Raw genomic sequence first — 12,667 nt, forward strand, 5'->3', positions numbered from 1 at the left:
AGTTACAGTATTTTATGTGGTGTCTTAATCCATGCAAAATTCTACAAAATGCCATAGCTTGTGTTTCTCATAAGCAACTAAAATCTCTGTGTTCTGGAAGCCTAGAATTCCAGGACCAAGAAATTCACACAATGACTAAGGAAGACTTTCTGGTCTTTGTAACTGTCTTCTCACAGTAGAAGCCTTCACAGGTCTGCCTGTGTTTAACAATACTCATTTCATGCATGAGAACTGCATCCAGGTGGAGTCATCAGGATTGAAAGCACTCTGTTTGGAAAATTTAGCTGTAAATTGATGGATTTGGGAACACAGATGATCTGACCATGGCTTGAATTATAAATGCAGTCTTTTATTTGCTTGGAGGTACATTCATTTATTGTGCTGTCTCTAATTCCAAATTTTTGCTGGGTATTGTTTACTCTTAGCACTTTTCTATTAGCCAGTATTTTTCTTCTGTGGTCAATGCTCTAAAGAAATATTTTTCTGGTCTAATACCATAAAGACAATTGCCTTCGGTTTTTGTAGCATTGTTTACTCCATGTTGCTGTTTCCCTTTCACCCTCTTCTATCATTTTATTTGATTTGGAGTAGAGGAAGCAGTTGCTATCAAAATTCCATTGTTTAATATCAGTAGTTAACTGACCCACCAGTACTTGTTGAATTTTTCCTCTCTTGTAGTTTTCAATCTATAATTACTGATTTCAAAGGAACCATTTAACATGTGAACTCAAGGGGAACACAATTACTGTTTTCATAAGAGCGCTTGTGTACGTACTATAAGTCTGAAGCTTCTACATCTTCTCTTATCTGATGATCTTGTAAAGAGTACACTGTTATTCTATTCTGTGCTGGAGACAAGAGAACCTTAGAAAGGACAAGCTATTAGTTCAAGGTTAAATAACATACTCATTAAGATTCAATACGATTATTTTTCCCATTGAGTACAATACCCACATCTAGTTTAGATCTTTCTTATGCAAGCATTCTAGTGGCAAAGTTCATTAGAACTGTAGAAAATGAGCAAACAATGAAACTAGCATATTAGACTACAGTCGGTTGGGCTGTTTTAGTGACATAGAAGAAATTTTTTTACCTGGGACATTTACCCTCAATAATGATAATGGCTACTAGTTCTAACTTCCTTTTACTAAAAACTCTCAGAAGCTTTTGCTTTCTAACTTAGCTCTTAAGACAAAGTGCAGTTAATTATTATGTTCAGTTGTCAGAGAAGAAAACTGAGATTCAGGGGTTGGAAGGGCGTCTCGATTGGTAAAGTGCTTACCTGGTAAGAGGATTGCATCGTAGGCACTCACATAAAAAACAAAGCCTGCATTACTAATTCATGCTTGTAATCCCACCACTAAGAAAACAGAGAAATGGTGCATCCTAAGAGCTCAATGGCTGGCAAGCCTAGACTAATCAGTGAGCTTTGGCTCCGTGACCCTATCACTGAAAACAAGGTGGTGGACTTTTGAGAAAATATTGGTTAGTTTATGGCTTCCATGTGCATGTTCCCTCATGTAGGTATAAACACACACACACACAAACTAACACGTGTGCACACGCGAGCACTCACGCACACATGCACACACACACATCCACGCACTAAAACACTGGGTGCAAGAATGTATACAAATGAAGGAAGAAAGGGAGGAAGAACAAAGAATGACTGTCAGAAAGCTCAAGAGAATCATTCAAGGGCAACTATCCAAGGTCAAATAGACATAGTGCAAAGTCCAGTTCTCCCTTAACTTATTTCTGCTCTGTGATCACCTAGAGCATAGACCTACATGATCACTGTCTCACTTCAAGGTTTAAGTAGGCCACTAGACTCTGGTTTGTCCCCTTTTCCCTTCTATAGGATTTTGGTCTGAGGCTTTTATTGTGCTGCCTATGTGTTGCTCAGGACAAATAACCGACTCTGACAGCATCCACATGGAAGCACCTGCTGCTTTTAGTCCTTCTTTCATCTCTGAGCTGCTCTTGCTCCTTCCATCATCTGTCTTCAGTACTTCTATGCCCCAAAGCAAAACTCAGAATTTGAATATGCAGCTGATGTTGCCTGTCACCTCCTTCCAGACACAGAACAGTGTAATTGCAAAAATTGTTTCATAATCCTCCCCAATTAAGATGCTGACAACCTAATTTGAAAGACCAGGCTGGATTCTTCCTTTGCAGTTAGCTTGCCCTCTTTCTCCTTTCACCCTCACCCCTGCCCTCTGCAAGCATACCTACAGCCTTCGCTCCATGGTTCCAACTAGAAAATGTCCTCAGTATGGAACGAGACTGTAAAACTCTCTTTTTGGTCATCACTTCACCACTGTTATGTTTTATTCAGCAAGGCGCTGACCTCATGTGAAGAATTGAGGACAAACATCTGTTAAGGAAATAAAAGAAGCTTAAATAGGGCAATGATTAAAAGGTAAATATTTGTCCAGGGAAACTGATGAGCAGAGTGGCCCTAATGGCTAGTTATAATTGAGACTGGCACAGCCATGAACCAGTACTCTAGGCATCTGACCCTACAGACATGTGTAAGTTTGAAAAGCACCATTCTTTCAGGTCATGCAGAAGTATGGCTGTATACACACACACACACACACACACACACACACACACACACACACACAGAGAGAGAGAGAGAGAGAGAGGCACACACACATATATATGCATGCATGTACATACACATGCACAAATATTCATACATACATGCATACATATATTCAAAGTATATAAATGATAGTGCATACCAGACACCTAGGGGTCAGTGCTTGTCTCCCAGTTTTAACCAGTCTTCTGCACAATATACACTCCTCTATGGAACCATGCAGGTTTACCAAGACACAAATTACAATGTCAAAGAAACACTTAGGAAAACACACAGGACATAAATAAAAGAGTAATTTGAAATTCCACTTTCTTCTTTTTCTCATTTCTTCTGTTCTTTTAAAAAACACACTTTTATTAGACAAATATGCTTTATGGATTATAGTTTTGTATTTCAGCCTAGATTTCTTCCCCTGTCCCCTGCAACATTCTCTTGGCACTAGATTTGTATGATCTTCCCTAAAATGCCACAGGCCAGGCACAGCATTCCCAGCTTAGGCAAAACCTCCAATTAAAATCAGCAGGGAGGTTGCTTGAATTAGGAATCCCAGCCAGGGCTCCCCAGCCTGATGGTTCAGAATAGGAGATATGAGCCTTTAAACAACGGATGGGAAGCCCTGGGTGGCAAAGCCTCTGTCCTCCAAATGACAAGGGACTCATGCTGTGTCTCTGGGAGACCTGTCAAGTTGCCAGAACATCCTGGTTGTGGCAAAGACAGGACCCACAGGGAAGCAGCTGAGATGTCTCCAGGGTTCTGAGAGTGGTTTATATCCGCTCTGGGGTTTAGAGGGCAAGCAATATATACTGTGATCATTGAGAGTATGTCGTGATTATATTTAGAAATCTTGAACTCTGGCCATGTCTATGCTGTGTGACCATGGATGAGTGACAGTCCTTTTCTGGCTTCAACACCCTTATCAGTGACATGGAAATCAGATGCTAATCCTACCTCATGTCTCTGATGTGAGGATGAAGAGATAACTGCTGTGACCTAGGAGGTACTACAGAGTATTTACTGTCCACTCACTGAGGGGCAGTGGCATTCAGTTCTACACATGATGAAGCTGGGCTGTTAGTTTGAATGACTTTACTTAAAAGTTCTCTGCATTTTTAGACCAACCTAGTTTATCTGAAGCCACTGTGGGTGCTAATTGGTGTATTACTAGATTTTTTTCTAGTTTAGAGGTGAACCTGCAGCTTCCTGCCATCCTCTTTACTCTTATCTCTCTCCCTCTGTATCTCTTACCTCTTCTCCCTCCAGCTCTCTCCTCCCCTCCCTTCATTGCAACACCCATCAGAATGAACTGAGTATCTCATCCAACAGAAAAATGTTGATTTGGCTGCAAATGGAAGATGCTGTAGCTGGATCCCTAGAGACAGAGAAAAGCATTTTAAAACATGGTTCTTACTGCCTCACACTCACTGCATAACAGTAGGTCTGTGTGATCATTTTGAGACCCTCCCATCCAGAACTGGCCTATTAAGCTGTTTCTCTGTCTCGAAAGTTGAGACAGCTGTCACTAGCTAGCCTGAAGAATGGTATTTATAGATCACAGTCCCTCTTACCCCTAGTGCCCATCCACTCCCTGTGCATTCATCAGAGAGGCCCAATTATCTCTTATGGAAAAAAAAGAGACCTTGAAAGTTTTAGCGAAAGCAAAGGATGTGGTAATAATATCTTACATGATCAAACTCTCTGTATTTCCCCATTTGTTCCGTTTGTCTATCTTCTTATGGCGCTACCTCTTCCTGTTTGCTATCCTTATTGTTTGAATATCAGATTGTGGTTTGTAGCACAAAGTATGCCCACAGCAGATGTGCAAGGTTGGTATTTGAAAGATGTGCTACTTCATCTCTCAGGTTCTCTTCTTCAGTCACACTACAGTGGTGACAGGTGACACTTACAGGAAAGGTGTATGTGAATACTCCCTATCACCAGGCTACACGGTGGTGTATAATAATGGTGAGGCATAGAAGCCCTTCACTGGTTTAGGATTCCATTTTCAGTGACATTTTTTTCTTACTCAGATCACTGAGTGGAGATAAAGAAGGTATGGGAAATTATTTGGCTTAAAGCTGATGTTGGAAGTTGTTGTATTAAAGAAAAATCAGTAAATACAAACACACACACATGGCTTAAGCTTATTTTTCAGTTTTTACTCTTCTCAAATGAAGAACTGAAAAGCAACAGGATGCTCACTGACATTGGAAATTAGGAATCAATGACAATGTGTGTCTCTCTCTCTCTCTCTCTCTCTCTCTCTCTCTCTCTCTGTCTCTCTCTGTCTCTCTCTGTCTCTCTCTGTCTCTCTCTGTCTCTCTCTGTCTCTCCCTCCCTCCCTCCATCCCTCCCTCATACTCCTGCTTTTATATAAAAGGAAAGGAATAGGTCACTACTCTGAGCCCAAGCCTTTGGTCTCTTCACTGTCCACATTCTCTGAATCTTGTAACTGATAATAATTTAACCTCCCCTGTACTGGTTTCTATGCTACCCACTGGCTGTGACATAACACATTATGCCCAGTAGCTTCCATGTACCCTTCTGTCCATCATTTCCAATATGAAGTCCCTTTCTCCTCTCTGCCACCCCACCTTTCCTCTCTGTTTTCTCTTTCCTGGGCTTTGCACTCCTTACACCCCTCCTTCACCCCACTTCCCTTCTGCCTCCTCATGCTGTACCATTAATGCCCCCTTTGATACAGCCCACAACCTCACAATTATTCCGAGCTCAGGAGACGCAGGTGCCATGCAGCCTGCTAATGTGTCTCAGAGGGCCTCTGTCCCTAGTCCCTCCTGCCTGACAAGGCTGGAATCCTAATTCCCCAGCAGCCCCCTTGCTTGTAGCAGCATCACCAGGAACTTTCATCTTTTTATTTCCCCCACTGTGGATTCTGAGAGTGCCGCAACAATGAAGCATTGACAGGAGGAGTGGGGGCTGTGGTCTCGACAAAGGGTCCCAAAGATGAGACACGAGAAAGGGGGCGCTCTACGGGATTATAAAATGCCTTGCAGATGGGAACAGAAGCACTCTAAATGGGGTACTGTACTGTCACTTGGAGAGGGAGTGACAGGGGCAAGTGTGGGCCATTTGAAAGAGGCATTTTGAAATAGAGCTCTTGTCAGATGTAACCATGCAATCGCAGCCGCGTGGAGGGCCCCAGCAGCTCACAAAAAAATATCAGATGACTCATACCCCAATATTCAGTCAATGTTCTGATTTGGGAGGCGGGAGCCACACAGCTCATTATGATTCTTGCTTCGTTTCCTGAAAGCTGGGCCTGCTGTTCTCCAGGCTGTAATAGGATTGGTCTCACGAAGCAGAGACCAGGGAGGCCTGCGGCTGTGTGGGTGGATGGTATGGAAAACTAATATTGTTGTCCTGAGGGGATGAAGAGAAGTTTGTTTCCCTTTTTCTTTCTTTATTTTCCTTTTTGTTAATAAAATGTAAGAGGGAAAATATTAATATTCTTAGTTCATTCATTCAGCAAACATTTATAAAGCTAGATAGGTTGTGTGCTACGTGCTAAGGAAAGAAAGGCCCTGCCTGCTGAACCTGAGAGGCTGGAGGAGAAACTAGGGATGAGACAAACAGTTCAAGAACAATGCCTTGGGTGTGTTTTCGGGGATTTTTTTTTCTTTTTTCTTTTACAGGGATAGGGGTTGTTTCTGTGGATTAAACAGGTAGACAGTTTCAAGAAGCTAAGTATTCCACCATTTTTCTCAGATGATAAGTAACTCATTTAAATCCCAAGTCAGCTAGGCAGCCATTTCAACAGTATCCATTTTCAAATGGCTACAGCAAAATGGCTTCTTTTAGACTTCAGAGCATTCCAGAGAGTGTCTCAGGACCTTCAAAGGAAGAGCTTATTCTCTGAGATATGAGCGCTGTGTACTATTACATTTTTTTTTTTATAATTGCTGTATCCAAGTCTTTTCTCAGCAGTTTAAATATATCATCTCCGCATCCCTGTACCAGCCTCTTGAGCCAGACTTTATTATCCCCATTTTTAGCAAAGAATACCAAGGATCTAAGAGATGTAATGACTCATTCCTTGTTCCAGGATGGGTTTTGTTTTTTTGTTGTTGTTGTTGTTTTCCCCTGACTTCAGTTTTGCTTGAACCAACAATATCCATGTTCATCACCTTAGACTGTCCTATCTCCCCACTGACTTTGGGGTTTATGATTTTGTGATTGTAAATCAAGGGAATTTCTAGAACAGACAGTGGACTAACATCGCCCATCACAGAATGTGCGGTGCAAACGAGCTTCTTTTCTCATTCTCATAGAGCGAGAAGATCATGAACTACGAGTTCCATCATCATCATCATCACCACCACCACCACCATCTAACCTGACAATCCTTTTGCAGGGAGAACAAGAGCTAAATTTTACTAAGTTCTCAATGCCTACCAAATTTGAACTTGTACTTCACACAAAAATTTGTGTAATCCTTACAGCAATCCTGTGTGGTAGGGGGTGTGAGTGGAAGGTTAAAGAAATTGTCGATTGTCAACTCTGCTTAAAATAAGGAAAAGCCAGGATTTTATCCATTCACTGGTGAAGATTGCATCTCAAGTCATTGTCTGGGTGTTGCTGTTAAGCTCATGTGAGAAGCTGGGCATAAAAATACCTGTGTATGGTAAAAGACTGCTGGAAAGACATGCAGGACTATTTGTATCATGGAGGACAGCCAGGAGGTGACTTCCAAAAAATGGGGAAAAGACCTCTGGGCTGACAGCTCTACATATTTTTATGTATTATTCTGCTGCTTCTTATTGGTTCATGGATTTATCTTCACTAAAATGTTTTAGTGCCTGGAATTTGGGAATTGACACTGGTATCATTCACAGCATGGATAGGCAATGTGGAGAGGTTTTAGAGACACAGTTTGCAATAGAAATTCCACACAATTGAGAATTTAGAAATTGAATAACTGAGGAATATATATCTTTATTGCATATTGTGAAAAGCCACTGTGAGAATCATATCAGATGATCCATACAGAAGTGCTACATGACTTCTAGAGTATGATACAATGAAGCTTACTTTTGTTGACAGGGTTGGCCATGCCATGACTTCATCAGTGGAAGGTGTAGAATTCTCTGATGTTGACATAAAAAATACAAATAAAAAGAAAGAAAGAATGGAAGAAAGAAAGAAAGAACGAAAGCAAGAGAGAGAGAGAGAGAGAGAGAGAGAGAGAGAAAGGCAAAACACAGAGGTCCACAAATCTTGTCCATGTGAGACTTTCCATGATTTGTTCTCATCCAGAAAGTATATTTGTGCTTAGAAAGTTTATCCCCTAAAACAAATTTGTCAGTGCCTATTGTATAATAAAATAGCTAGTGATAGATGAATACCCTAATAATTAGTCCAATTCCTATTTTGTATAGATGTTCACAATTTTAGATGTTTAAAGTACAAAGTGATACAACAGCATTAAGACATGTAGGATGACAATGTATTTATTAATATATATTTACCCTACATTCTCTTATATTTAATCTGCTTATTCTTAGGGCTTACCAATTAGGCTAGGCTGGCTGGCTAGTTAGTCTCAGGGCTCCTCCATTCTCTGCCATCCAAAACCTGAGATTATAAGTGTGGGCCACCATGCCTACTTTTCTTATATGCATACTGGGAATTAAATTTAGGTCCTCATACTTGCATGGCAAGCATTTTACTAAGCCATAATTCTAATCTCCCCTTTTCATTCTTTGGGAGGCTCCAACTTGTATGGTCGGTTATATGATGTACCTCAAAATCCTGTTGATGGTAGCTAACATTTTCCATTTTTCTTCTTTTTCATAGGACAATCCAACAGTGGCTCGCAAGGGTCCAGTCCCTTCTCTACTGCAATGAGAACGGGTTCTGGGGAACCTTCCTGGAGAGCCAGAGGAGTTGTGTGTGCCATGGTAGCACCACACTGTGCCAGCGCCCTATCCCATGCATCATCGGTGGGAACAACAGCTGTGCCATGTGCAGCCTGGCCAACATCTCACTCTGTGGCTCCTGCAATAAGGGCTACAAGCTGTATAGAGGCCGTTGTGAACCACAAAACGTGGATTCTGAGCGGAGTGAGCAGTTCATCAGCTTTGAGACCGACCTGGACTTCCAGGACTTGGAACTGAAGTACCTGTTGCAGAAGATGGATTCACGCCTCTATGTCCACACTACCTTCATCAGCAATGAGATTCGCCTGGATACATTCTTTGACCCTCGGTGGCGCAAGCGCATGTCTCTCACTCTCAAGAGCAACAAGAACCGCATGGACTTTATCCACATGGTGATCGGCATGTCCATGCGTATCTGCCAAATGCGCAACAGCAGCCTGGACCCTATGTTCTTTGTCTATGTCAATCCCTTCAGTGGGAGCCATTCAGAAGGCTGGAACATGCCCTTTGGGGAATTTGGCTACCCACGTTGGGAGAAGGTCCGTCTGCAAAACAGCCAATGCTACAATTGGACTCTCTTGCTGGGCAATCGGTGGAAAACTTTTTTCGAGACTGTCCATATCTACCTACGTAGTCGGACTCGGCTACCCACCCTACGCAATGAGACTGGCCAGGGCCCGGTGGACCTGTCTGATCCCTCCAAAAGGCAGTTCTACATCAAGATCTCTGATGTGCAGGTGTTCGGGTACAGCCTGAGGTTCAATGCTGACCTCCTACGAAGTGCCGTGCAACAGGTGAATCAATCCTATACACAGGGTGGTCAGTTCTATTCTTCTTCATCCGTGATGCTTCTCATGTTGGACATTCGGGACCGAATCAACCGCCTGGCCCCTCCTGTGGCCCCGGGAAAACCCCAGCTGGACTTGTTTTCCTGTATGCTAAAGCACCGCCTGAAGCTGACCAACAGTGAGATTATCAGGGTGAATCATGCCTTGGACCTCTACAACACTGAGATCCTCAAACAGTCTGACCAGATGACAGCCAAACTCTGCTAACCCGGGACCCTTTGCCACGGACTTTCCCTTCTGTTGTACAAATACAACAGAACAAAACAAAAGAAAAGAAACACACACACACACACACACACACACCCATATACAAATTTGTAAAATGTAATTAGTTTCAAAGGAAAGGAGGAAAAAAAAACTTCATTTGTTGGAAGCTAAAGTGTTCTAGCAACTGTATAAAACCGTGGGGCATGTCTCTTACTTCTATATTCTGTCATGAAGAAGGGTCTCAGAATTTTGTGAAGCTTTGAGTTGGTGGCTTCTTTGGCCTCAGGTGCTGTGTGGAGGGGGGGAGAAGGGGAGAGCATATGCAATGAATTGTAAAGACCTCTGCTGTGCAGGTGCTAAGATTAAACACTAAAAGAGAGAGAAAGATATATGTAATGTACCTCTGACACTGCCATTTTTCCTTGTGAGAGGAAATGGACGTAGATAAAGAAGATATTTCTTCTGTTAAGATTTCTTCCCTCTTTATGCTTAATTCTTTGTGCTTCTTTTGACGCTCTGCTGGGGACAGGGGGGCGGGGGGAGATGCAACAACACTGCAATCTTACCCATATGGCTTCTTTACGTCTCAATAAACTGAAGCTAATGGAAAATGGTTCATAGGTGGTGGGTTGGGAGGACAGAAACTGACACAATCCTAGAAAAGTCAATAACCTTAGATATTAGCTCTTCAAACTACTTAGTTTAGGAACAGGGACGAAGGGAAGCAGCATGCTGAAGAATACCCCCATAATAACTGCCCCATAAGAGTTTGAATCTGATCTTCTTAGGCCTTGCAAACACACATTCTTTCTTATCAATCACTCCGAACACTTTGGTGTTTTCTGCTTCAAAAATTTTACCAAAGGGTGAATGATGTCTCTCTCCAAAATTGTGTGTGATGATGGTTTTGCTTGTGTAGAGAAAAACTTTATACCTACTTTCTCCAAAAAAATATAGTATCATATTGTTCAGAAATGTTATTCTAATAGAGATAGTTTTAATTTGAGTATAGCCCATGACCAAGTAATAATAGTAATAATAGAAGTTTTGGCGTATATGGAGTATATAAGACTTCCCATGTATTTTTTAATTTCTTTTCGATTAATTTATAATACACAAGCACAAGTGTACATGCATCAAGGCCTTGCCACACATGTATACACAGTATAAACACTGCCACTTCTCGTGAGAGAGCTGTGTTTAGTAGAATGAGAAACTGAAGATGGCAATTCTTCAAAAGATTTGGGAGGACATTGCTTATTGTCCTTAGAAGCTCAGCATTTAGGTGGCACCTGTAAGAAGGTATTCCTCTGACATCTGGATCCTCATTTGTATGTTTGGAGGGAAATGCAGAATCACTGAAGTATACAGTAAAAACCAGAGGTTCTCCAGTCTAAGTCACCAGTGTTCACTGACATCTTCCCTAGACAAGAAACTGCTTAGCCCCCTTTTCCATGTTCCGTGAGTGCTGCTTTCACCAAAGAGAAGCAACCATTCTCATTTCAAGTTATTTTATAAAAGCTAGCTGATGATTAGCTATTACTCTGTGATTTGCACATTCTCCAACCCCAGCACAAACTGACTTGACTTCCATTATTCACTTTCATACATCCTTCATAACATCTTTTTCTGCAGTGTAGATGGCATGTGACCAGCACACCCATCCATAAAAGTTGGAAGTGAAAATGGAGGGCTTCCCCTTCAAAAGGTGAATTTTCTGGTTTATTTAAATGAAGGTGAGGAGAGAAAAAATGTTTGTCTTAAACCAGCATGTTAAACTTTTAATATTCTCATTTTTGGTATGAATTAGCATACATTTACATTTTGTGCTGCCTACAACATACTTTCATAGGTTTTCAGACCTTTAGAAAGAGTGAGTTGTTGATTTAATTGGAAAATCCTTTATGTCAAGAATAGTTTTATAGAATATCCCTAGAGCATAATCATATCTAAGCACTCATCTAACAATCTTTAAGCATTTAGTAAATTCATAAAAATGTCAAAAATATGAATATTGCAAAAATGATCCATGTTTTATGCCATTCACATTATACACACATACACGCACACGCACACACGTGTGTGTGTGTGTGTGTCTTTGCAGAACACCAAGATGAGTTTCTTGATGGAGTCAGGTAAGCAGTAAGGAGATCTGAGGAAGCTCTGCTTGGCAGTTGAAAACTAAAGGCTCTCTAGAAAGAATAGATCCACTGTCAGTATGAGATAATGGTTAGAAGTTATACAAGTAGAAGGAACATAATGACCAGATAAAGGGTGGAAACAAAACACAAATGTGTAAATATAACTTTTCAACAGCAATTCAGGACCACTTACAATAACAACTTGTAAAAGTCTTATTTCTAGAAGAGTGAGAATGTTAATTCTATAGGAAAAATAGAAACAATCATCCACAACCTTCAGTTTATTTTCTTTTCTCCTTTATCTCCAACTTCCAAGGACTTTCTCCTAACTCCTAACTGAAATCCTCTTGCAAGGTGCAGAGCCTGGAAGGTTGCTAGGCAGTCCTCATCTTCACAACAGTACTGCCTCATTCTCATCACCATGGTATTAGGACCTTCAATCGAAGGTCCTCATCGATCTTCACCAAAGGTATGTGTAGGAAGGGCTACTTCCCCTTCACCTTGGAAATATTGAGTCAGTCATTTCATCTTAGAGATACATACAGTGCATGGTGTTGAAAAGTTATGGAAATATAAAAAATTTCAAAAAGAAAAATTAAATCACTAAAATATATTCTAAGGGAAAAGAAAGCCACTTTGCACTGATGATGCAAAACAATATGGTAAAGTTCCATTGTTTATTGTTTCAGTCTGACTCTGAGCCCTTTGACCTAAAAATGTCCCTTCTAAATGTGAGGAAGAGAATCCAGAAGCCTTTGAGTGGGATTTTAATTCAATTAGTTTCTTACGAATTTGATGCAGCAACTGAGGACCTACAGCCTCTGATTAATATGCTGATACTAAGACACAAGAGTGAACAGAATGCCCATTTGGATAAGGCTTGGCAGCAAAGCATGTCATCACCATGGAAACCACAGAAAACCATTAATTAGCTATCAAATAAAATCATTGGAAAATTCTAGACCATGG

General features: G+C 41.1%; 1 protein-coding gene across 1 annotated transcript in view; it reads left to right on the forward strand.

The window, feature by feature from the left end:
• The window catches only part of Brinp1 (BMP/retinoic acid inducible neural specific 1), a 183,256-nt gene extending 173,230 nt beyond the window's left edge, over positions 1-10,026 (forward strand). The window contains exon 8 of the mRNA XM_034504056.2: positions 8,420-10,026. Coding sequence (XP_034359947.1) covers positions 8,420-9,557 — 1,138 coding nt within the window. The 3' untranslated portion in view covers positions 9,558-10,026. The remainder of the gene's footprint in view (positions 1-8,419) is intronic.
• Positions 10,027-12,667: the final 2,641 nt, after the last annotated feature.

The sequence above is a fragment of the Arvicanthis niloticus genome, chromosome 5 (genome assembly GCF_011762505.2).
Source record: "Arvicanthis niloticus isolate mArvNil1 chromosome 5, mArvNil1.pat.X, whole genome shotgun sequence".
NCBI classification, from domain to species: domain Eukaryota; kingdom Metazoa; phylum Chordata; class Mammalia; order Rodentia; family Muridae; genus Arvicanthis; species Arvicanthis niloticus.